Genomic DNA, 26125 nt, shown 5'->3' with positions numbered 1-26125 from the left:
CAAATAGCTTGAAGAATGTTGACTACTGTCTGATAAGATGCCTAAAGTCCAAGGTGTTTATTTGCTTGTTATGAACTGTGACTGGTATTATAAAAATTAAAATATGCATAATAAAGTACTCAGGCACTCCCAGGAAGCATGAGGAATTGATCGAGGATCCTGGTATGACTAGTCCCCATTCAAAAGCTGCTATCATGACACAAAGTTTCTGGTAAAGAAATCAATTTAATTCAGAAACCAGACCATGAGAAGGTGGATAGGGCTCATTTTCAAACACCACCTCAGGGACCTCAGACAGACCAATGCATTCCTGCAACAGTGGGGCCATGTGCAAGGGCTACATAATAGTGTAGTTTTGTCATCAGACACATGTGTTTCTTGTTTTTGTTACTGCAGATTTTTTGGGTAACAATCAGTTTCCTATTCTAGGCACTTCCCTCTGATTCTTTAAATGGACACATTGTTTTCCAGCAGGTTAAATACTATTTCACTTTTAACTCAAGAAATTAGCCAATTCTGTGGTTGTCTAAAGACTATAAATATTCTTAGGATTTGTAAAACAAAAAGAATATTATTGGTTAAACAGTCTTGGCATCCGTCTGCTCCCTTTTCTTGAAATATTTGAATCCACACCACAGTATTTTAACCATTCAAAGTTGATTTTAAAAACTGCAACATTTGTGAAAACAAAAACAAAAAATGTCAGCTATCTAAGAAACAATTCTCAGACCAGTTTGTCAGACCTGATAGTGTAAGATGTTGCTCAAGTCATTCTTTCAGGATGGCTTTACACATGATTGCAGCAGCTAATTAATTTCAGGCCAAAATTCAAAGACCTATCCAACCTCCAAGGCCAATATGTGTCTGGGGAAATCTGTACAGAAGATTTGTTTGAGAACCCCAAGTGTCTATTATCCTGTTTTAAAAGGCCCCTGAAATCCAATCTCAGTACTCTGAGCCAATGCTATTCCACTCCTCTGGATTTTTTTTTTTCTGACAGCACTCAGGTGGTAAATTCCTTTACTCTGTCTTTCTCCTCCTCATAAAAAGTTTGTGTTGACGATATGTCCTTTGGCTATCAATGACAGCCTCTGCTGTTATTCTTTCCTCATGTGTCATCAAAGGAGATAATCTTCAATCTATGTCTATAAATTGGGAGAATAAATTTTTAAAAATTGCAGTGTAAAAAATATAGTTTCAGAGTTCCTATTATATATAACCACTTATAATCCTTAAATACAACAGAATTATAATGAATAGACATTAAAGTATGAACAAAACTTACTTTGTATTTTTGTAATATTTCAAAATTTATTCTTTTAACATTTAATTAACTACTTTTGTGATTATAACTATCTGTTTTACCATAGAAACTATCTTGATTTACCACAGAAACACTTAGGATAAGACACATATAAAGTAAGCCATTTATGTGTTCTTCTAACCACTTTGCAAATACTGAAAATGAGATTTGAGCCACATATCTCCTTCTGTAGCAGCTCTCAATTGCCCTCACCAGCTTCTTAGCTAGTTATGGGATCTTGGGAGCACATTCCCCATTCATGCTTGAGTTTTAAGTTGTTTTATTTTGTACAGGTCTTATGTAGGTAATCACACTGTTGTGAGTTCATGTATTTAACATCCATGTGATGTCCAGAAGACAGGATTTCAGTATGCTTTGACATCCACTGGCTGTTCCATCCATTCTGCTTTTTCTTCCATGATGTTCTCTGAATCAAAGGAGTTGAAAAGAGATTGATAACAATGTTCCTACTATGTCTGAACATTCACAATCATTTTTTCTCAGTGCTTTCATAATTTATTCTTTTTTTCATTAACCATTGTCTACTGGAAAAAGAGGCCTGAACAAGGTTGCAAATAGTAGAAATCTGTGGACAGCAACACAGATTTCGCAGGCATTTTTACAAATTGGCAAATAACAGCAGTAGGTTCCACTTGGGGCTTATGTTCTTCCCAGCCATGAGCTTTTGGCTAGGTTTAAGGAACGTGGCATGATACCTTCTTGTGAAGTAGGACTCATATCCAATCAGAAGGCAGCTAGTTATCCACATAACAGTTATATATATATATATGTATATATATATATCTCCTAGTTTGATCAGAGTATCTGTAAAGTCCATTAAGTGATGAAAATATACCTAAATAAACATTAATAGTTGTCTTAAGGAAAAAATAAAAAAGTTTCCTGATAAGAAATAAGATATAAATCAAAGCATTTAAAGAAATATTAAAATGGGATATTACAGAAAACATTTTTGCAGAATAAAGTGCACTAGTAGCTTTTCTGATATAGTGATAATACTCTAGTAAAAAGTAAGTTAGGGAAGAAAAGGCTCTATTTTGGCTTACAGTTTCCAAGGGATCAAGTCCATAATGGCTGGGGATTTCATTTCCACACATTTCGTTCCCACACAAAAAGCAACAGCAGAGAGAGAAGAGGAAGTAGATTGAGGCTTTAACAATTCAAAGACTTCTCCCAGTGAGTACTTTTTCCAGATAGTCTACACCTCCCAAAAATTTCATGATCTCCACACAAAACACCACAAAATGGGGACCCACTATACAGATGAATGAGTTCATGGGAATATTTCTCACTGAAACCACAACAAAATGGCACATGATAGGTTATAGTTTTTTTTTTTTTCTTCTTGAAACAAGTACAATTTTGGATGTTTTCCACTTTCTTTCTAATCTGAATCCCCAACGAACTGAGTAATTGCAAGCATTTGAACCCAAGGGATGGTACTCCTCCAGGGAAAACTCAGTATTTGCAATAAAGGAGCTTTACCTGAGTGGCTTGAAAACCACTAGGTGAATACATCCTACTCTAGGGAGCATAGGAAGCAATGCAGAGATTAGGAGGAGTGAAGGAACAAAAGCAGAGATCTTCATAGCTAATCCATCTCTCCATTCTACTCTTTCTGGTCAGGGTCATTGTGGAAAAGAATCCCAAAAGAGACCCAAAGGAAACATCTATTCCTCCTCAGTGGCTGGCTAACTGATGCTCTTACACTCAGGGCATGAGTCCTCCTGCATCACAGATTCTAGGCATCATCAGCTAGCTGGGTCTTAGGCTAAGAAGATGCAGCCTCCTCCTCCCCTCAGCTTCATATGAAGGCTGTTCTGTTTCATCCCTTCCAATAACAGAGGGCAGATGTGGCCTTGGGTTTTAGCCCCAATTTTTCCATAATCTGCTTCGGTGTGTAAGTGCTGGTTTACTGGAATGTGTTTTTCTCTTAGTATCCTCTCTTCTGTGGTGTATGTCCCCTTGAAAGGGTAAGAGCCTGTGCTTACTTAGCTAGACTTGAGTTTGGATATTCATGTCCACTTTATGTACTACTTATGATATGAATGATGAGTGTCTTACAAACACTCATGTGGATACCACACAGCCATAGTTTGGATTATGGCTTTTGGGAACACAAACTCTGTATTCAATCAATTCATAATAGTGGTAACTGTAAATGGCTTTTCCCTATATTGTGTATTATGTTTTGTCTTCTGTTCTTTCATGTGCCCACCAGATGGATTTCAGCTTTCAGCTGTACTGACTCTGAAGACAGAGGTTTTTTTTTTTTTTTTTTTTTTTTTTTTTTTTTTATTATTCAATGGTTTATTGATTAGCTGCTAGCAATGAGCAATCTCTGAGCCAAACGAGATTGCTGTGAAGGAGGAGCATGGGGAAGGATTTTTAAAAATTGTTTTCATTGAGCTATATATTTTTCTTCTCTTCCCTCCCTTCCTCCCCTTTTCCCTTCTACCCTTTTTTATGATCCCCACTCTCCCAATTTACTCAGGAGATCTTTTTTTTCTACTTCCCATGTAGATTAGATCATGTATGTCTTTCTTAGGGTCTTCTTGGTTGTCTAGGTTCTCTGGGATTGCGAATTGTAGCCTTTATGTCTAAAAGCCACTTATGAATGAATAAATATTATATTTGTCTTTCTGGGTCTGGGTTACCTCATTCAATATGATGTTTTCTAGCTCCATCCATTTGTGAAGACAGAGGTTTTATGAATCACTCACCTCAGCAGGACACTTCAATAACTCCTAGTCACTGTGATTATAGCTTAGTTGAAGTCTCATTATTCAGAGTATTAGAACTTTGAATGATTTAAGAAAACAGTATGTGTCTAGACAAAATTGCTTAGATATTTTATGCACATTAGAACTTTGTACCTTCAAGAAATTTAAATTAATAATTTCCTCACAGAGAATAAAATTAAAATCAGAGATATTTAAGGAAACTCTCTAGATTCAGAATAAGGAGTCTATGTCACATTTGAACTCTGATGTATGTAATTGTGAGTGTTACTCTATACTAGTGGTACTCAACCTGAAAAAAGCCAAGCAATCCTTTCCAGTGGTCACATTTCAGATATCCTGCATACCAGATACTTATATTATGATTCATAACAGTATCAAAATTACAGGTATGAAGTAGCAATGAATATAATTTAATGGTTGGAGGTCACCACATATGAGAAACAGTGTTAAAAAGACACAGCATTAGGAAGGTTGAGAACTACTATTCTATACTGTCAATTTGATTCTATATTCTTAATTCAAGTTGACCTCTTTAAGATTTAGGGGAGAGTTAAAAATAAATAAATGGCCAATTTGTTATTAAATATTAATTAGACAAATTAGATGAAATCTCATATTGAAAGTTCTTTCCAATACAAAGGGTCCCAGTGTGATCTGCAAAGGCTTTAATTTCTTTGGGAAGTTCAGCTAAGTAGGTTCATCCTTTTGTCTTTCAGAAGTAAGTAAACTTGACAATGAGGAATTGCACTTTAGTAACTGAATTCTTCCTGATGGGAATCCCACATACGGTTGGGCTGGAAAAGATGCTTTTTGTTCTCTTTCTGGCTTTCTACCTGCTCACACTCCCAGGAAACCTACTCATTCTCCTGGCCATCCTCACCTCTTCCAACCTTCACACACCCATGTACTTCTTCTTGGGAAACCTGTCAGTGCTTGATATATTTTTCCCTTCGGTGAGTTCCCCAAAGATGATGTTCTACCTCACTGGACACAGCCACACCATCTCTTACCAGGGCTGTGCCTCCCAGCTCTTCTTCTATCATTTCCTGGGCTGTGCTGAATGCTTCCTGTATACTGTGATGGCTTACGATCGCTTTGCAGCCATCTGTCACCCTCTGAGATACACAGTCATCATGAGTTCATGGGTGTGTGCCTCCATGACAGTGGCTACCTGGATGGGGAGCTGTCTGCATGCATCTGTTCTCACGTTTCTAATCTTCAAGTTACCCTACTGTGGACCCAATGAAGTGGACAACTTTTTCTGTGACATCCCCGTGCTGTTGCCCCTGGCCTGTGGTGACACAGATATGGCGCGGGCTGTGAGTTTCATCAATGTAGGTCTTGTTGCACTGGTGTGCTTCCTCCTTATTCTCACTTCATACTCTCGCATAGTTATCTCCATATTGAAAATCCGTTCTTCTGAAGGCAGGCGCAGAGCCTTCTCCACCTGCAGTGCCCACCTGACATCCATCCTGCTCTTTTATGGCCCTGTGGTCCTCATTTACCTCAGACCTGCCTCCAGTCCTTGGCTGGATTCAGTGGTTCAAGTGTTGAATAATATTGTTACTCCTTCCCTTAATCCTTTGATATATTCGTTGAGAAACAAGGAGGTAAAGGTGGCTTTGAGAAAGGTCTTGACACAAGGGATGCACAGTTCTGGGGAATAAGCTTTATGTCATAATATCACTTTACAGTTTGTCTCTATTATCTCATAGAAGTTGCTCTTATTTTTATATGATCTTAAAAGTTGTTTGTGGCATACTTTATAATGAGTAGATATTATTTTGATTGAACCCTATATTTCTATTGCTTAAAATTTTAAACTTTTAATATAGTTACAACATTTATCCCTTCCTTTTCTCCCCCCAAACCTTTCTGCTCTTCTTCAGCTTCATGGTCTCTTTTTCCACTTATTGTATTGCAAATATATGTAATATGCATATATACATTCATATAATCCTATGTATGTTTGTATATGCAACCATTTTCTTAAATATAACCATTTGAATTCATATAATATTAGTTTTATGTATGTTTTCAGGACTGACCTTTTATCCATGGACAACTACTTGGTGCAATCCTCTCCTGGGGAGACCTCCTTTTGAGTTCCTCTCTTCCATTATCAATACCAATTTTTACCCTCATTTGCATTCCTTTCTTGTTTTTTTAAGGACATATTAATATTTACTTATATTTCACATATATGAATTCATACATTACAGGTTTGTTTTTAGTATTGGACTTACCCAGATAGAATGAATTTAGATGTCTTCAATTTAGTTTTCGTTATGTTTGTGGTTCATTTGGAATAAACTTGAACTCTATGCTCGTTTACTTTAGGGTCCTGATATGATTCTAATACTTTTTATGTTGTCCAGTTTTCTGCTCATAATTACTGAGAAGTTCATATTGAGCTTATGTTGTTATAGCAGAATTGCAGTACACTGAGGCTATTTAATACTAAGAATTATTTTTTAAAAGACAAAAGTTGTTAGTAAATACTTGAAAGTAGAAAAAATACAGAATAAATAAGAATTAATTGATATTAAAATGTAAGCATTCCAAAATTTTAGAAAAGGCATATATGATATGTAGTGGAATATGATATCCAAAATTACAATCACATTATATAGAATTGAAATATATAAACAGAATCTAAATTATCTGAGAAAACAAGGTGTCTTTTAATGCATGAGACTACCAGTCAGGTTACTGTTTGATAAAGAAGAAAAAAATGGAGTTTATAACCACACCACACACAAAAATATGCTTGCACACTAAATCTCAAAAGGGCACCCAACAAATTAGCAAACAATAAATAACAAAAAGCAAGGGGATTATCTATAAATGACTTTAGATAGAGTTCTGATAAAGGTGTACTATATTCCAGACCAGTGAAAAAAAACCTTATCTGTTTAATCAGTTATTAAGATGAAAACAGTACTAGCTATAACATAAGCACTCAGTGTAACTGACCTTGGTCCCCCTTGTGCTATTCTTCCCTTTCTGCTTGCTTATGTTATCTGTGAAGACTCTTCAAATGTTGTGCCTTATACTCTGTCCAGAGTTTATATCTTAATTAAGTGAAGAAAAAGGATCCCAGGTATTTCATGTGTAATAAAAAATAAAACATTAATAAGACTGTAAGTAAAAATGCTCTTATACATAATTAGTTCAGAATACCAGTTGTTACAAGTGACATAGGAATTCAGCAGTATCTAACAATATTATCTATGGTTACTTTTAAAATTCTTTACATTTATTATTATTATTATTGTTGCTATTAGTGTGTGTGTATGTGTGCATGCATACATGTGGAGGCTATCTTGAGTGAGCTGGTCCTCTCCTTCCACTATATGGATTCAGGGTTGGGGATCTAGGGATTGATTTCATGTTGTTAGCCTTACAAACAAGTGCCCTTATCTGCAGCTCTGTCTCTCCAGCCCTGTTAAGTACTTTTTGATGTAGAAGTTTATTATTATTTTAGTCTTATCCAGAGGTTGTTGCTCAAACAATATGAAAATTTCACATCTGGGTTATTTGTGTAGTAAGACCTTGGAAATTGTATAAATATTTAGATATAAGACAATACTATTTATCTAGCTTTACAGACTCACAGTAGTATTTAAATAAAGTATAACAACGAACAAAATACATTTTAATTTAGAAATATTAATATTTGCACAAGTCAATAAAAAGAAGTAAAACTATAAGGATGGAAACAAAATTGCATAAGATAATTAACAAAATATAAGTATTTAATATTTCTTTATGCATTTATTTTTGTTTTGTTTGAGACAGGTTCTTGTTCCATAGCCAGGCTGGCCTTGAACTTATGCAATTATCCTGCTTCAACCTCTTTAGTGATCATATTACAATCATATTTCATCATGCACATTGGGCTTAACTTAAATTAGTATCATATGCACAGCAAAGATAGAGTTAGCTTTGCATTGTAACTGTATCTTGTCTTCTTGGCTTTTTATCTTCAACAATGGAGTACTAAACAGCAGGAAAAAATACCAACATCATGAATTTTGCAGGAAAATGGATGGAGCTAGAAAACATTATTTTGAGTGAGGTAACCCTGACATAGAAAGACAATTATCACATGTACTCACTCATAGTTGGTTTTTAAACATAAAACAAAAAAAGCCTAAAACCACAGTCTCAAAGAACTTAAACAACAATGAAGACACTAAGAGGGACTTACATAGATCTATTCTATAGGGGAAGTAGAAACAGACACGATCTCCTGAGTAAATTGGGAGCATGGGGACTTTGGGGGAGGGTTGAAAGGGGGGGGGAAGAGGCAGGAGAGGAGCAGAGAAAAATGTAGAGCTCAATGAAAATCAATAAAAAGGAAAAAATTAAAAATAAGAAAAAAGGAAAAATAGAAAAAATTAGATAAAAAAGAAATAAACCAAGACTGAAGGTACATTAAAAAAAACCAACCAAAACAAAGCCATAGAAAAAATGATTAACTAGATCCATTATGGGAAAACAGATCTAAATCTCCAGTTACAAAGAGACCTGCACCATTTGGGCAAACTATTTTGGGAAATATTTCTTCACTGTCAGCTCACAGGATGTGGTCTAGGATGAGGCTAAAACTGTATCTGCAGCTGGTGCCTGAACAGAATAATGTGAAGAAGTCTCCCACTTAACACTTGTATTGAAGACATGAAGAATTCATGGAGAGCAGAAAGGGCTTGGCACCGTGTGGCACTGTTGGATTTTCTGAAGAGAAGACCCCCTGTTCTTAAAGGCACAGCTTCAGTTCCAGTGGAAACTCAGGGTATGGGGGATGCCAGGCATGTAGAGTGAACACCAAGGTCAGTGGCAGGTGTGGAGTTGAGTCAGTAGGAGTCTATGAGATAAACTGTGTGCACCCATGCCTTTTGGAACACAGAAGACCATGCATGAGACCAGGATACTAGTCTTTGGGCTACAAGATTTGATTTACATTGCTGGATGTTTTTTGTTTTGGATTTTTTTGTAACTTGGCTCTGATTCTTCTCACTTGGAATAAGAAGCTATCCTTGTAGTCTTTTTTTTTTTTTTTTTTTTTTTTTTTTTTAAGTTCAGGATCACACACTTTGTATATTTCAAAGGACTTTGAACCTTTCATTTGTTTCTAGTTTTTTTTAAAGACTGTGCGTCTAGGGTCAGTGAGAAGTGAAAAAGAGAAGGGAGTTGGGAAGGAATGGTTGAGGTCACTGGTGGAGGAAGAACTAAGGTCCGTGTCATTCACTCTCATTGCTAATCTACTCATGATATCCAGAAATAGGAAACAACCTAGATATCCATAAGCAGATGAACGGATAATGGATATATGGTGCATTTACACAATGAAATATTATTCAGATAGGTAGAATGTGAAGATATTTTTAATTAAAGATCTTTTATAGGGGTGACATAAGTAATTTTATGTCTTTTTAAGAAGTTATTAATCTTAATGAAACCTAGTAGCTGAGTTACACAGTCTCCTTTTTATTTTAGTGCTCTTCTTGTCTTGTCTTGGAATAATCTTCAAAGCTAAAGAAAACCATTTGGATAATAATAATAAAAACATAAGAACCAGATGGTGTACAGATTAATTCCCAAAGGAGTGCAATCTATGTATCTAAAAAATTGGCTGCAAATAACTCTTTTGATTTTATTTTGTTTGTATTTTTATGTACATAAATTCATTTATTCATTCACCTGGCAGTGTTTGAGCAGCTTTGCATCTTTGTTGTTCTAGAAATTGGGGGCAGAATATAAGATTCACACAAGCCCATGACTATTAGAGACCTTACTTTCTAGCTCTTATCAGAGTGTTAAATTAGATTTGAAACAAGTGTCATGAAGAAGGTACATAGTCTCTCTCCAATATATGGTGGCTGACTTCATTTATTTTGCTTTTAAAATCCTATAAACAAGAAAACTTTTTGTATGTCCTAAAGAAATGGCCACAAAGAGACTAAATAGAAACCTGCCAAATTTGATGGTGCTGTTTTGGAAAATATTCTTATAGATTTTTCTAAATCCCATTATGATGTGGGATTCCTCTCAGTATGCTGTGAATATGCTTTATTGCCATTGGTTAATAAAGAAGCTCTTTCGGTCAATGGCTTAACAGAGTAAATCCAGGTGGGAAATTTGACCAGAGATTGAGAGAGAGAGAGAGAGAGAGAGAGAGAGAGAGAGAGAGAGAGAGAGAAAGCAGAGTCAGAGAGAAGTCATGTTACTGCTGAAGGAGGAAGACGCCCACCAGGGTCTAGCAGAAATTTGTCGGTAGGCCACGACCTTGTGTTGATGCACAGATTATTAGAGATGGGTTGACTTAAGATGTAAGAGCTAACTAGACATATACATAAGCTAATAGGTAAAGCAGTGTTTTAATTAATATAGTTTCTGTGTGATTATTTCAGGTCTGAGCAGCCGGGAACTAACAAGCAGCCTCCTTTAACACCAGTATAATTACTGTCTTCTGATACTTTCAGATATCGCTTGAAAACAGGAGACAACACATTATTTCTCCTTCACATCTTCCTGCTCTTTCCAACTCTAGCTCATTGCTTTGGCTTTATCTAATTGTTGGTTCCAACCTCATTGCTGGGGAATGGGTCTATGTGAAATATGACAGTTATTTAGGAAATATGTACCACTCAGAATTGTGTGAGTGTGAGTTCAGTTATGCCTGTGCCTGCCCTGATCACACCCACAGTCAGTAGTTTTCTTAATGCTAACTAGTTTCAGGTGAACTCTATGAAGTATCTGTGAGTTTCCTGGAAAATATTTTCTTCAATAATAAATGTTGCTATACAAATAAAAATGAAATACTTGTTATTTCTTAAAGAGGAAATTTTCGTGAAGATAATGACCATAATTGTTGTTAATTGAATGTGTCTGAGAGTTAGTTAGGGTTTTTATTGCTGTGAAAAGACACAATGATCATGAAAACTCTTGCAAAGAAAACATTTAATTGGGGTGGCTCACTTACAGTTTCAGAGGTTCAGTCTATTCTTATTGTGAAGGGGAATATTACAGTCTATAGGCAGACATGATGCTGGCTAAGGAGCTGAGAGTCCTATATCTTGCAGGCAACAGGAAATCAACTGAGACACTGAGCAGTACTGTGAGCATAGGAAATATCAAAGCCTGCCCTCACAGGGGCACACTTCCTCTAACAAGGCCATGCCCACTCTAACAAAGCCACACTTCCTAACAGTGCCACTCCCTATAAGATTATGGGGCAAATTACATTCAAACTACCACAGTCCTCATAAGAAAAAGCTCATTCACAAGTTTCTGTGTCATTGAAAATTACCATCCCAAAATTCCAGCTGCAAACTCAAAAATATTTAAATGGTTTAAATGATTTCCTGTTATAATCCCCCTCTTGCAATCCTCATCAAAGTCATGTGTACATATTAGGTTCTCTTCAGTATATATTCACAATCCCGTCTCCCCTCACTATTGTTAAATTCTATCTTTCTCCATTTCATTTTCATAATTGTATTCCTCATTCTTCATATGTTTGTATATTTGTATTTAAAATACAGCTGTAGGCCATTGAGGAGGCTTAGTGGGTCAGTCACCAAGCCTGAAGACTTAATCTCCAGGAAAAGGAGACAGCCAACTCTCTCTTCTTGTCCTCTGATGCTCCTTTTATGGCACCCCTCCTTCCACAAATCAATAAATATAATTTTTAGAATTTACAAAATAGACCTATCTCTTTCACATGAGACTGCTAAGTATTTATTTGTCTTATTTTTTCTTAGTAGTATTTGGTAAGAATACAAATACACACATCTATACATATACACTTATATGTATACTTATCCGTCTATCAATAAGTAAGAAAGTAGGCTATAGAAACTAAGGAAAGTGAAAACCGCTGTGCTGGTAGTAGGGATATTAAAGGGTGAAATGAGGTTCACCAAAATAAACCACACAGACATTTTAATTTAAGATGACTCATCTGGTTGAAATAGCATTCTTACACAGGACAATTTAAAAGATAAAATGAATGTTTAAATTGCTAGCTTTAAGATGTGTTCTATAGAGACTGAGCGTGTAACCCACCATTCACAAGCTTTCTAATGGCTTCTTTAACATCTTTGTTCCTGAGACTGTATATAAGTGGATTAAGCATGGGAATCACAGTGGTGTAAAAGACAGAAGCCACTTTCTCCTGGGTTGTGTCACCTGTAGCTGGTTTCAAATACATGAAGATTATGGAACCATAGAAGACTCCAACAGCTACAAGATGGGAACTGCATGTACTGAAGGCTTTGTATCTGCCATCTGCTGAATGTATTCTCAGGATGCTGGCAAGGATGAAGGCATAAGAGATGAAGATGGCAAATACACTTGCAAATACATTGAATCCCACCAGCAGCATCACCCAAAACTCCTTGGTGTAGTCTCTTGAGCAAGCTATGTTCAGAAGAGGGAGGATGTCACAGAAGTAATGGTGAATGACATTAGTTCCACAGAAGGAACGGCTGGATATGTAGCTGGTATGGATGGTGGCCCCAAAGGCCCCCATAGCATATACAGCAGTGGATAGTATCACACAGACTCTGTGAGACATGATGACATTGTAGAGCAATGGGTTGCAAATGGCAACATAACGATCGTATGCCATGACTGTTAGCATGTAGGAGTCATCAATACCGAAGAAAGAGAATAGAAACAGCTGGGTCATGCACTCAGGAAAGGCTGTGGAATTCTTCTCTGATACAAAGTTGACCAACATCTTTGGGATTATAACAGAGGAGTAGCAGAGATCTATGAAGGACAAGTTACTGAGAAAATAATACATGGGTGTGTGAAGCTGAGAGCTAATCCTGATTAAAAAGACTAACCCCAAGTTTCCTGACACGGAGACCACATAGATCAGTAGAAACAGGGTAAAGAGTGGAATCTGGAGCCCTGGCTTGTCTGTTAACCCCTCAAGGATAAATAAAGTAGAGTGATTTCCTGGGCTCATTCTCCTCCAGCTTTCATGAATTGAATGAGTCAACAGATAGAGGCAAACATTACCAATTGGCAGTATTTGTCAGTTTGCAGTTTTTGACATGTTTTTTTTTTTTTTTTAAACAGAACCAATTTTTTGAAATCTAAACTCAACAATCTAGCAGTACTTCTTTGGAGTATCGCCTACCATGAAGATTACACTTCACTCAGTTTCATTTGTATTCCATGCATTGAGAAGTAAAACTCACTAGGTTTCTCTTTTATAGTCCTCATGTGACATTTAAGTGTGAAAATCATGTTGCTACCAACGAAGCTCTAGCTTTCCCTGCAAAAGAAGAATAACTCTGTTATTCATACACCTTCCAGGAGCACCCACTGAGAGATGGTCTTCCATTTGGTGGGTTGGGTCTCCAACAGTTGTTCAGTTGGACCTGAACTTTTTCACTGATGTTGCTTGAGTTTCCCTTCTACCTAGCTTATTCAGTCCCTGGTTCTAATCACAAAGACTTTGCTTCCTTCTAATCTGTCTATATACAATCTGAGTTTCTGGTCTTGAATTAGGTTTTTCTTGCTGCTACTCATGGGACATAGAGATGTGAGAAGAATGGGGGATAAAAAGTGCTGTGAGCAGGGAGTTTTCTTTTGCTGAAGGAAAGTGAGAAAGGGAAAGAAAAACACCACCACAATTGGTGCTTGTGTGCCAGGCAGTGTGCTGAGGACACACATGTGAACATTATTGATGTGAAAAAAGTCGGAAGAACAACACATGTAAGAGAGAGGCAGAGGAGAGAGAAAGAGAGAGAGAGAGAGAGAGAGAGAGAGAGAGACAGACAGAGAGAGAGAGAGAGAGAGAGAGAGAGAGAGAGAGAGAGAGAGAGAGAGAGAGAGAGAGAAGGTAAGTCAGTTACAGGTGAGAAACTAGAGAATGTTAATGTTGTTTGAAGGAAACCTTATTTTCCCACTTTACATGTATTTATATAAAATTTCTCAAATTTATCAAATCTTAAGTTCAGTTCCTATATCTTTACATGTTTTATTTAAAAAGCAATGAACCTCTGCTACAACAATTTCCTTTTGAGTCTGAGCCAAGAATGGATGGAAACTTCTGTGTTATGCTCATTATTATAATTCTCAACAATTCCCTCTGATATTGTTTTTCTTGGGATCTCTGACAACATTATGTTAGCTTACTGGACACTTGGCTAAGTACTAAAGACATATTGAGCTCGTGTTTGTTTAAATAAGATTGCATTGACCCTTATATCACCTTAAGGTAGGAAAAAGCAGTAGTGGAGAAGACCCACGGATATATTTCCATACTGAAGTTAACCTGGGGCAAGAAGTTCCTTGGTTCCTACCATTCTCGACAGAATAAGCAGAACCTAAGAGATCCTTGTGAAATGTCACAGGAAGTGAAATAGCACTGTAAACTTCCACACAGTGCCCTATCAGATTCTGGTATACAGCCTCACTGCTGCCATTCTCCCATTTGCTCTCTCTCAAACATACCAGGAATGGCCTCTGGGAACTTTTGAATTGGATGTGCTCTCCAAAGCAAACTGTATCAAGATACTCCCATGGTTGCCTCCTTCACTTCATTTAGAACTCTGTTCAACTTGAAGGCACACTGTAAAGCTACAATCACTGATAGTGTCTGAGAGTTGACAAGGAATCAATGGAACAGAATGTGTAACCACATACAAAACTAATTTATATGAGCATTTGATTCTTTGCATGCTTGCCAAAGCAGTCCAGAGGGAGAGAATATTTTCAGAAAATAAGGGCATAATAAATAATGTGTTTAATGTAAATGAATGCCAACTTTAATCCTGTGAAAATTAATTTGAGAAAAGTCAGAAACACAAATGTAACTATGAAACTATGAAGCTTAGAGAAGAACATATAGGGGAATAGATTCACTAAAGTGCTGAACTTTTTAGGATGAAGAAAGTTATAACTTTAAAGAAAAGAAGTGAGGAATTACTTGTCATCAACAGTAGATTTCATATCACTAAACATTTTAATCAAAATTAATGAAGGACTTGGGGTAGGTTTTGCTATAATCCTGTTCAGTTAGTTTGCTAATTCTAAAGTCTTTTATTCATGTAATTAAATACACCATTTTTTAAATGATTTGTCAGATTTAGGACTTTATTTTCTCAAGATTAAAAATATATATTCTAATTTACTGAAAAAAAAAAAGAACTATACTCAAATCTCACTTCTTCCAGAGTCTTCCTCCACTAAACTTCTTAGCTGTGGCCCAACAGTGTTTTAATTTTTTATAGTGACTTTCACTTCTCCATTCTAAATTACCTGCTTCTGACTATACTGATTTCCTCTACTCAAGGGTAGGGTTTTTGACAGCCTGATTCTGCCTCACTTGATATTGCAACTATGGGTGTAGAAGCCTCTCAAGAGAAAGAGAGGACAGATGAATAGAAAATTGCAAAAGTCACAAATTGTAGAATTACTCTTCTTTGTATATAAAAAAATCTGAAGTTTACACAAGAGAAGTGACAATTTCAGCATCTTAAAGGGGGAGGTGATCACAGAAATATAGGTGACCAAGCCTGAAAGTGGATGCAGTTCCATTTGACTTTAAATCTTGAGCCTATAACTAACAGCATTACTAAAATATGATAGCATAAGAAAGTATAGAATAGATGTTATTAAGGAGTTCAAAGTAGACTTGGGGTCTGTAAAAGTCAAAAGAAAAGAAATTTTATGAAATCACAAATTACCTGGCGACTGAGACGTTTTAAGTTGCTTGAAGAAAGATAAACTTTTGCCTGGTAATTGGATGGATATGAGAATAGGAATACTTCCACAATTAATTAATATTCATTAAGGGGCCACAGAGTATTTCTAGGGACTCACAGAGGTTTTGGCATGCAGAAAGGTGTGACTTCAGTATATTGGTAATGCAGACATGGTTAACTAGAAAAGAGGTGAGATTCCTTTGATGTGTATGATATATATGACTTGTATGAGCTCAAGAAGTCATCACTTGCTCAATACAGGATATACACACATTAAAGATGCTATTGGAGGGTGGGGTTAGGGAGCAATTTTTCTGCTTTGAACATACTTAGCTTGATGATTATCATAGACTGAATGGATATTTGAGTAGGAAACTATATATGAGTTTAGAATTCAACAGAGATGTCTGAGGGGATGTGATTGAGTGAATCATCAGAACAAACTTGAGGCTTAGGGACTGGATAGAGACATTCCTGCAGTGGCAGGTAGATACTAAATTATCAATATCATTTGGCAGTGCTTTTAACAGCTATTAACATAAATTCTGATGGACTGTAAGGATGCTTCTCTTTTTTCTTCTATTAATTTTATGTATTTACCATCTTGACTTACTCCCCATGGCTGTTTGTCTAGAGTAGTAGTTTGGCATTTTTTTTAACTCTCAATATAGTTACTGATAGTTTGGCATTTTTTTTGTAAAGAACTGGAAACCTCCAGAAAAAGTATGCAGCACAGTGGAGGAGGATGCCCTGCAATGGCTTGTTCTCTTTCTTCCTTCAGTGTGTCTCTGTGTATGGCTTCCACTCACATCCAGTTTAAACAGTAAGTTTGAATACCACATTCCCAGTTTAACACTTCTGTAAGTATTAAAAACATACTTTCATGTGGCCTGTGCCACTGACAAACATGATTTAGACTTTCTGTTCCTGACAAGGTATTAGGTAAAAATATCATTTGACTTTTTCAATATATTTGCAACACTGATCATAGTAATCCTGCGGAAAGGAAATATGAGGATCAGGATAGTGTCCAAGGCTGAAAATGCTTTAATAGTTTTTTCTTAAAACATCTGTGATTTGATATGAAAATTAAAATCAGGGGAGAAAGGTAATGATAGGAAAAATATGTAGAATAAAGGATTCTTACACAATGTCAGAAATGATTTGCTATTTTTTAAAGATTATCTTTGGGAACACCAAATTCCAGGCTGGAGAGAAGGCTCAGAGGTTGAGATCATCTAGTGCTCTTCCAGAGGACCTGTAATCAGATTCCAGAACCACATGGCAGCTCACAGCTGTCGGCAACTCCAGCTCCAGTGGACCCAACATTCATGGCACAAACAATCAATGTACATAAAATAAAAATGAATAAATTACTATAACTCCAAATTCTCCATTGTCAGTAGAGAAGGGTGTCCTTTCTGATATTGAGTATCACAGCTTATTAAGTGTACCAAGAGTTATAAATATTTGTGTTAGTTTACAGATAGACTCTGTTCTTATCTGGAAAGGTAGGAGTGGTACATTAATGTCAGTGTCTAGTTAAAGGGGTTTCTGACCTCACCAAGCACTGCACTGTGTGTTCATTTCACTGTTGATAATAATTATTAACACAAATGGGCTTGAAATAGGGGAGAAAGCAAAGACTTTGGGATTGGGGCAGATACGGAGTACATGGGAGTAGTGTTCTCTATGCACTATACTTTGTGCCCTCTGTCATGCAGCCTATGGTGCCTCCTTCCCCAACGGATATAAACAACAGTTCCACCAGTTTAGACAATAAGACTGTTTAACCATCTTCCAAAATTATATTTCAACTACAATACTTTATCAAACCAAGTAGAACTTTGTGACTCACCTGAATATTATCAACAGGGTAAGTGTAGCTGGTTATAGATGATTTTAATTTTAGTTTCTTAAAGTGTACGCATGCAAACACACACACACAATTACCAGATAACTTGGCCATCAAATATAGATTCCAATGGCTATCCTGAAAAATAGTGGAGTTGACCTGGTGTAAGATTTTATGGATTTGGCTGAATGAAAAGAGGAGTCAACTAAAAAGAGCAAGAAGTGTGATCCAGTGGCCTCTCAATTTTTGATTATTAAGTGCTAATTCCATTTGGATCTATTTGCACCCAAGGAGTTGATTGTGAACCACTGTTCTCCTTAGGGGGTTCTCATGCCAGTAGTTGAACCCTTAAGGGAAAATAATTGTCAAGTTCATTCCTGCTAATAATATAGAAGCACCATCTTCTTAACCTCTGAGGTGTATAAAACAGAAAGACTTTGCCCCTTGAGTGTTGGGGATATTAATAATAATTCAATAACAAATGTCAAATTTTTAATCAATATTTCATAAGATATATTCATTGTACATAGTATTGAGATAAATGCAGACAATTCCTTTCACATATAGCATGTATTTTGAGTATATTCATTGTCTATAATATAAATAAAAATCATTTGGATGTTCAGGTTTTCTTTCTAATCAAAATCTAAAATAAGCATTTGTCTTCAGTATTTTTTTAAAATATAAGCCCCACTTCATTCTTTACAAATTTGAGGAGTATCCTATTTTATTCTCAACATATTTGATACTTAGAATATTATTTATGGTAATAAAGAACAAGCTACCTACTTCCTTTCTATGATTAAAAGGAATGTTCTGGGGTTCAATGCATTTTCTCAAATGTATGATTGTGTTAGAAAAATGTACATGTGGTTTTCAAGTCACACCTAAATTCAAACTTCTATTATCTTTTAAATCTTTTAAAACATTGTGATTTATTTGTTCATTTCTCAAAATTTTAACAGTTTTTTTCCGTATGTCATTGTTACACAACATATAGCACATTTTGAGTACCTATTAGATAATTTGTCCATGAAGTCATTTTCCAGACAAAGAAACAAATTTGTCTCCCTGTCAATGATGTTTATCAAGCATCTTGTAATCCTTTTTTAAAATTGCATCCCTAGGCAATGTGAAACCTACACTTGTTTTAATAAATTACTTTTCACATTAAAGAATTTGTGGTGATTTTTGTAGTCAGAGGCTGTTCATTCATTCCTTGCCACTCAGACCTGAAAGAATCACTCAGAAACTATATTAATTAAATCACTGCTTGCCCAATCACTTAAGTGTATTGATAGTTAGCTCTTTTATCTTTAACAAACCCATTTCCATTACTTTACCACGAAGTTCGTGGCCTATCAGAAATTCTCCTGCATGTCTGTCTCCAGTGGTGGCTACATGACTTCTCCTGACTCTGCCTTTGTTTTACCAGCATTCAGTTTAGGTTTCCTGCTTAGGTCTACTCTGCCATGCCATAGGCCAAAGCAGCTTCTTTATTAATTATCCATTAAAGTCAACACATATACAAAAAGACTTCCTACATTATCTCCCCCTTTCTATTGAAATAAAAGGAAGGTTTTAACTATAACATAGTAAAATTACATATAATGAAACAGGTATTAAGCAAAAATTATAGTTGCAATATTTATATCTACTTTATCTTTAATCATAAGTAAGGAAAACTATAAATAAAATGATCTATTCTTCACTCCATCAAAGACCCCAGAAGGATATAATATTACCAAGCAAACAGGAAGTGCCTTGTAAGCAACTTCTAAAATTCTAGAATTGACAGAGACATCTCAATGCCTGAACAGTCACCCAAAGTTGTTCTGTGTCATTATGGCACACATCTACAGACCATAGTATCTGGCAGACTTTTCCATGAAGCAGCAAATTTCAAAGACAGTTCCACCTATATTGGCAGTTTGTAAGTCACATTCTTCTGTGTCCTGCAGAATGTCTTGCAGACTCTTTTATGAAACAAGAATCCTGAAGGACTGTCTCACCTTTAGGCAATTTTAGTAGTCATCTTTCTGTGAGTTCTCAATGTCCAATTCATACAGTATAACATCAAGCAGTCCTGGCAAGAGCAGTTTCTTGCCCAAATGGCTAACCAATGCCAGTCCAGCCCTCATTGTCAGCCACATTCAAAGAGTCCGATTTGATCGACATGCTCTTTCAGTCCCAGTCCAGTTGGCCTTGGTGAGCTCCCATTAGATGAGTCCCACCGTCTCCATGGGTGGATGCACCCCTCGCGGTTCTGACTTCCTTGCTCATGTTCTCCCTCCTTCTGCTCTTCATCTGGGCCTTGGGAGCTCAGTCCAGTGCTTCAGCACACATACACTTTAAATGAGACATATCTGACATCTTGTAGCAGAGAAGCAGAGACTGAAGAATATGTCTACCATACACACCAGACTATAGCACTCTGTCCTGTATAACCCAGCAAAAGTGAGGCAAAATTTCAAAGATTCCAGCAAGTGTTAATCTTTCAGTAACTAAGTTGTAAATGTAAGGAAGTCGAGCTTTCCTCTGGTTTGCCTAACTCTTTCAACTGTGGTGCTTCTTGGGACTGACCACTGTGGTTTCCCATGATGACAGTAATTGCAAACCAAATGCAATTTGATGAGTGATGAATTGATAGCCTAAGTCTCATAAATAATCTGAAAAATGCAAATAACATTTAAATAATATTCTACTTTAAATGGCTTTACGTATTCTTTTAATCATTATAAGAAGCAACAATGCCAAATATCAAGCTAACTGTTTAAAGAAAGAAAATCAAGGGTCAGTTAAGTTTATGTAAATAACACAGCCAGCCTTAGAAACAGACAAGAATAGTGTCAAAACAACCATTGTAGGTTGATGGGTTTTGTGCACTTAAAAACAAACACCTTTAACAAAATATCATTGACTGATTCCAACAATACTCAGAAGATATTGTACACCATTATGATTTAAGATGTATCAAGGTACTGGAAATTCTATTTAATATTTGAAAATAATCAAAGGCACTGATATCAACAGAGTATAAAGGCAGAAACCAGTAAGAGTGTTAATAGACATAGTCCATGTAGTTACCAAACCATTTCCTTTATTCATGACCCCACAATAACTAAATAAAGCGTGGGTTTCTTCAACTAAAGGAAGAATATGAAATGCCAGCTTATATCTATATGCTTAATGTTATGGGAACATTGAAAATTTTTGTATGAGTATTAGGGAAAAAGCAAGCATGCACACTTTTCTAATAATAGTCAATATTATATCAGGAATTTTTTTGCTGATAAAGAGTAAATGAGCCTAGTGGTGGTGGTGACACACACCTTGAATTTCAGCACTTGGCAATAAGAGGCAGGTGGATTTCTGAGTTTGAGGCCAGCCTGGTCTACAGGGTGATTTCCAGGACTGTCAGCTACACAGAGAATTTCTGCCTCAAAAAAACCAAAAAGAAAAGCAAAGGGAAAGCAAACATAAATATTACCCTGCTTTATAGTTACTATTGTTATATGCATGATACATTAAAAGTCATTTCTCCAAAATCCACTTAAATTAATTAATGAATTTAGCAAGAGTAAAGTTTAAAACTCAATATGTGAAAATAATTGTATAACAAATGAAATCAAGTACAATATAGATTTACCTGTGAAGGCTACTGTCACTTGTCAACTTGACAGACTCTAGCAACATCTGAGAAATAAGATTTGGCCATGCCTGTGGGGTATTACACCAACTGATATGGGAAGACTGACCTTATCTGTGGCCTGTTCCTTTCTTGGGTGGCTGTCCTGACTGTATACAGTGGAGAACAGAGCTGGGGATGAGTATGCACTCTCTTGCTGCTCTCTGACTCTTGTGATGGATGCAGTGTGGTCATGTTATTAGCTCCCTTGGGCTCCTGCTGACTTGACTCCTGCAATGATGGATTGTCCCTTGAATTGTGCAATGAAAAATATCCTTCCCTTATTAAATTGTTTTGATTAAATATGTCATCACCATAATGTGAAAAGAAGAGACAGCATAAAATTACAGACTACTTAAAATATTTTTTCCAAATATATATATATATATACATATATATATATATATATATACCTCTTCATTGAAAATTCTAGAACATCCTTGAGAAAAATGAAAGGAAATAAATAAAAGGTGTGCACCATGTTCATAGTGTGAAGTGACATTCCCATACTTGGAAGTGACTGGATGAATTTCTCATTACAAAAGCTGAACCTGATCCCACTCACTAACAAAGTGTGTGTGCATGCATGTACATCCACACACATATACCCAGCACCACTACCACCACAACCTCTACCACCACCACACAAAACTAGAAGTCAACTAAAGAAAATTAGGAGAGCATATTACTGTGTCTGGGAGGAAGAAAACTTTTATTAAGTAGAATACATGAAAATGATAAGTATGATCTATTAAGATTTAGCACATCAGATTATTGAAAGACATCATCTTTGAGGATAAAATGTGATGTGGGCTGAGAATATGTATACACATAAATGCCAAGCCAAAGTGCCTAATAAAGTACTTCTGCCATTTATTGCAAGCAATTAATACAATAAAGCATAAAAGACAATGGAGATAAATAGAATACTGCTTTAGAGAAAGAATATACAAGGATTAACAAAGGATTAAGCTATTCTGTGTATCAGTATTCATAAGGAAAAGTTATTTTTCATCACAGGGAGATATCATTGTGCATTCACCAGAAAGATGAAAGCACAACTAATAGTGAGATTTTACAGCAGTGATTCCTCTCAAGTATTATGCATGAGAGTATAAAATCATCGCGGTGCTGTATGAATAAAAATACAAACTTGACTGTTGTGATTGCATTCATAATAGAAACACAGAAAAAATGACAGATGATAAAAGCCATTGACCTTCATGTCTGTCAAATGAACCTTACACATGAGATAGGTCCTCTGATGATTTGATTTTTATACGCTTCAAAGGCAATGTTCATTTAGTAGAGATTTTATTTCAAACATAGAATTTTTGTATCATCCTGGGTTAATAATGTCATAATGTTCTTTGTGTTGCTAGGCAACAGCAGCTAACTGCAGTTCCTAGTCACATGATCACAAGTGCAAACAGTAGACTCTTTACCCGTGCTTTATTCTCTACTTCATGTGGACACGGAATGCAATAACTTCCATGGAAAAGTTAATGGTTTAATACAAAATAATCTTAGTGTTAGATGATTCTTTCCCAAGTATAAATTAATGAAAAGTTTGGAACATATTTAAGATAAGTCAGTCTATCTTTTGATATTCTGTAATACAGGGATATTAAGTGCATTTTCAACACATAGTGTTTTCCACTTTGAAAGTGTTATTAGGTGTTAGCCTCATCAGAAGAAGCATTTGTATGTTCTGTTTGATACAAATTATTTCAAAAATGACTTTATGAAAGCAGCATTCATAATGTTTGTCTTTAACTACATATGATTAGAGAAAACATGGAGAAGGTATATGGCAGGAATTAGCTCACAATGTTCCATAAAGAGCCTGTTGGATAATCCTTTAGGTTGTGTAGATCACAAAGTCTCTGTTGCAGTCAGTGAGTTGTCAACCTTTAGAGGCAATAGCTTCAAATGATATTGCAGTGAAGGTGTGTGACTGTTGACTGTGTTGAGTAAAATTCTATTTCTAAACAATGAAATTTGAATTTAATGTTTTTTTCTTAAAGCATTTGAAACATTTAAAAATATTTGCTCATGAATAATACCAAATTTGATTTGAATTAGATTTGACCAATGAGTTTAGCTTTCTTCTCTGCACTGGTATGGTTGAGCTTGCTAGATTTTTTAGTAAATATAGTTATCCAAACTCATTGAATTGTATGATTAGCCCTGTTACCTTTCCTATCGATAATAATTATAAATGATTACAAAATAAAAATTAAATGCTGAGGACTATAACGACTTTAGATAAAATAATCATTGAAGAAGTTGACTAAAATATAACTATATAAAAATCTGCATAACAAAACATTTTATGAATAAAGGACAAGCCTTTACTGTGAAATGATATATATAGAATCAGTGTTCTGAATTATAAAGCGCCCACAAATGAATAAAGAAAGAGTAAATAGCATAGCAGATACAAAGGTAGAAACATCTACCCAAAAGGCAACCAGAGTGGTTTACCTTCCTCAGGCTAGTGTGATTCTACAGCAAGAACATAGTTCTGTTCTGGAGGAAGGCTTGGTTTCCCATACCACCTTTAGCTCAAAGAGCATTTGCAAATTGGGAGAAAAAGAAACTTACTCACAGACTTTCCAGTGAATGTTAGTCCTGCCTCTACCTAGATTGCTTTTCAAAATGTCTCAAAAGGGAAATGAGTGATAAGTTCTCAAATGGTAACATAGCACAGCTGAGATGGGCTTGGGTAAGCTTTCTGGAAGTTTCTTTGAGGAGCTGGGAAAGGAAGAAACACATGATAGAAATGTATTGACTAAAAAATTAAAAAAAGGAACACACACAAGAAAACAGATTGTACTTGTCTAAGTCACATGCGGAGGTGAACTAGATATGGGTCCCCATCCCTTATCCAGAATCTGTCTCCGTTTGACAAATGCTTTCAAGGGGAATAGAATTCTCTCCAATGGAGTTTTACTGGGTACACAAACCACACTTAAGGGAGGTCCCATGCCCAGCAGTAGATGGCCAACACAAAATGAGCTAAACAGATAAAAATCCAACAACACAGAGCAACAAAGTCATGGAAAAGTCCTTAAAACCCAAGTAATGAACACATAAAAATATTGACACATTAATAAAATATTATTCATTTTGAATCTCAGAATCTACAACAGGAATAAAATGTATCTACAGAGAACAAAGCTAGGAGTCAGAAACTTAATGTTACAATTTGTCTCCCTTCTCAAATGGTTCTAAGAAAATATTATCTTAGAGGTTAAGAATTCTCATTCATCATGAGAGAATCTTTCTCCAGAAACTGATGAAAGTAGATACAGAGATTCAAAGACAAACATTAAGTAAGTGGAGATTGGGAACCCTGAGGAAGAGGGTGGGGAAGGAAGGATTGTACAAGTCAGAGGGATCATGGGGACTCAGAAGCTGAAGCAGCATTCATGGAGCCTACATTGGTCTGCACCATGCCCGCTCCATACATACTCTCATTTTTTAACTTATAATTTTTGTCAGACTCCTAACAGTGAGAGTGGGTGTGGCCCTGACTGTTTTGCCTGTTTTTTCATACTGGGTTGCCTCGTTCACTCCTAATATGAAGGTATTTGCCTAGTCTTATTTCATTTTGTTATGCTGTTTGGTTGTTATTTTTAGTGATCTATTCTTTTCTGAAGGAACATGGAGGAGCAGTGGATTTGGGGTATAGGGAAGGTGTGTATGTATGTGTGTGGGGTGTTGTTGGAGGAGGGGAGGGAGGGGAAGCTGTGATGTATTGTATGAGAGAAGAAAAAAGAAAAGAATTTTAAATTAACGACTGTGTTAAATAGCTTTTCATGGACTGGAGAAATGACTCAGTGATTAAGTTCATGCTCTATTCTTCCTGAGAATCTGAGTTCAGTTTGCAGGATCCACATAGCAGCTCATCATCATTGGTGACTTCAGTAACAGGGAATGCAACACTCTTTTCTGATCTGCACCTGTACCAGACATGCTCATCATGGGACACATATGGCCATACTCCAGACAAAGAGATACTATGCTATGCTATGCCATGCTATACTATGATAAAAGATATAATAATAAAAATTAGTTATGTTAAAAAAAATTCATCTTAAAAAAATTCATCTTGAGGGTTCACTAATGACAATGAAAGCTGATGGGTTTTAAGTTAATAGTTGAGAAATGGATGCTCACCTTACTAGACCTGGATGGAGGTGGGTGGTCCTTGGACTTCCCACAGGGCAGGGAACCGGGATTACTCTTAGGGATGATAAGGGAGGGGGACTTGATGGGGGAGGGGGAGGGAAATGGGAGGTGGTGGCGGGGAGAAGGCAGAAATCTTTAATAAATAAATAAACAATAAAAAAATAAAAAAAACAATAAAGGCCAAAATTAGTATTCACATCAAAAAAAATAGTTGAGAAGTGACAATAGAATTAGAAGATTCCAAAGTGCATTTAAATAAGATGTAGGGTCAGAGTGAAAATGATGGTGATCATTATAATATGAAAAGAAGTATAATGTTAACTAACACATACACTGAACAGCTCATATTTACACAGTGAGGATTTTTTTTTTTTTTAAAGATTTATTTCTTATGTATACAAGATTCTGCCTCCATGTATGCCCGAATGTCAGAAGAGGGCGCCAGACCTCATTACAGATGGTTGTGAGCCACCATGTGGTTGCTGGGAATTGAACTCAGAACCTCTGGAAGAGCAGCCAGTGCTCTTAACCACTGAGCCATCTCTCCAGCCCCCACAGTGAGGATTTTTATGTATATGTATGTAT

General features: G+C 36.1%; 2 protein-coding genes across 2 annotated transcripts; one reads left to right on the top strand and one right to left on the bottom strand.

Annotated features, from left to right (window-relative positions):
* The first annotated feature begins 4802 nt into the window (after positions 1-4802).
* LOC130873653 (olfactory receptor 958-like) lies at positions 4803-5735 on the top strand. Its single transcript, XM_057768522.1, has one exon. It carries the CDS (start codon positions 4803-4805, stop codon positions 5733-5735), a length of 933 nt encoding a protein of 310 aa, XP_057624505.1.
* Positions 5736-12115: 6380 nt separating this feature from the next.
* Positions 12116-13051, bottom strand: LOC130873478 (olfactory receptor 8D2-like). The gene has a single exon (XM_057768345.1). It carries the CDS (start codon positions 13049-13051, stop codon positions 12116-12118), a length of 936 nt encoding a protein of 311 aa, XP_057624328.1.
* Positions 13052-26125: the final 13074 nt, after the last annotated feature.

This window comes from Chionomys nivalis, chromosome 4 (genome assembly GCF_950005125.1).
Source record: "Chionomys nivalis chromosome 4, mChiNiv1.1, whole genome shotgun sequence".
Classification (NCBI taxonomy): domain Eukaryota; kingdom Metazoa; phylum Chordata; class Mammalia; order Rodentia; family Cricetidae; genus Chionomys; species Chionomys nivalis.
The sequence above is the reverse complement of the archived record's forward strand: the minus strand, read 5'-3'. Positions and strand labels throughout refer to the sequence as shown.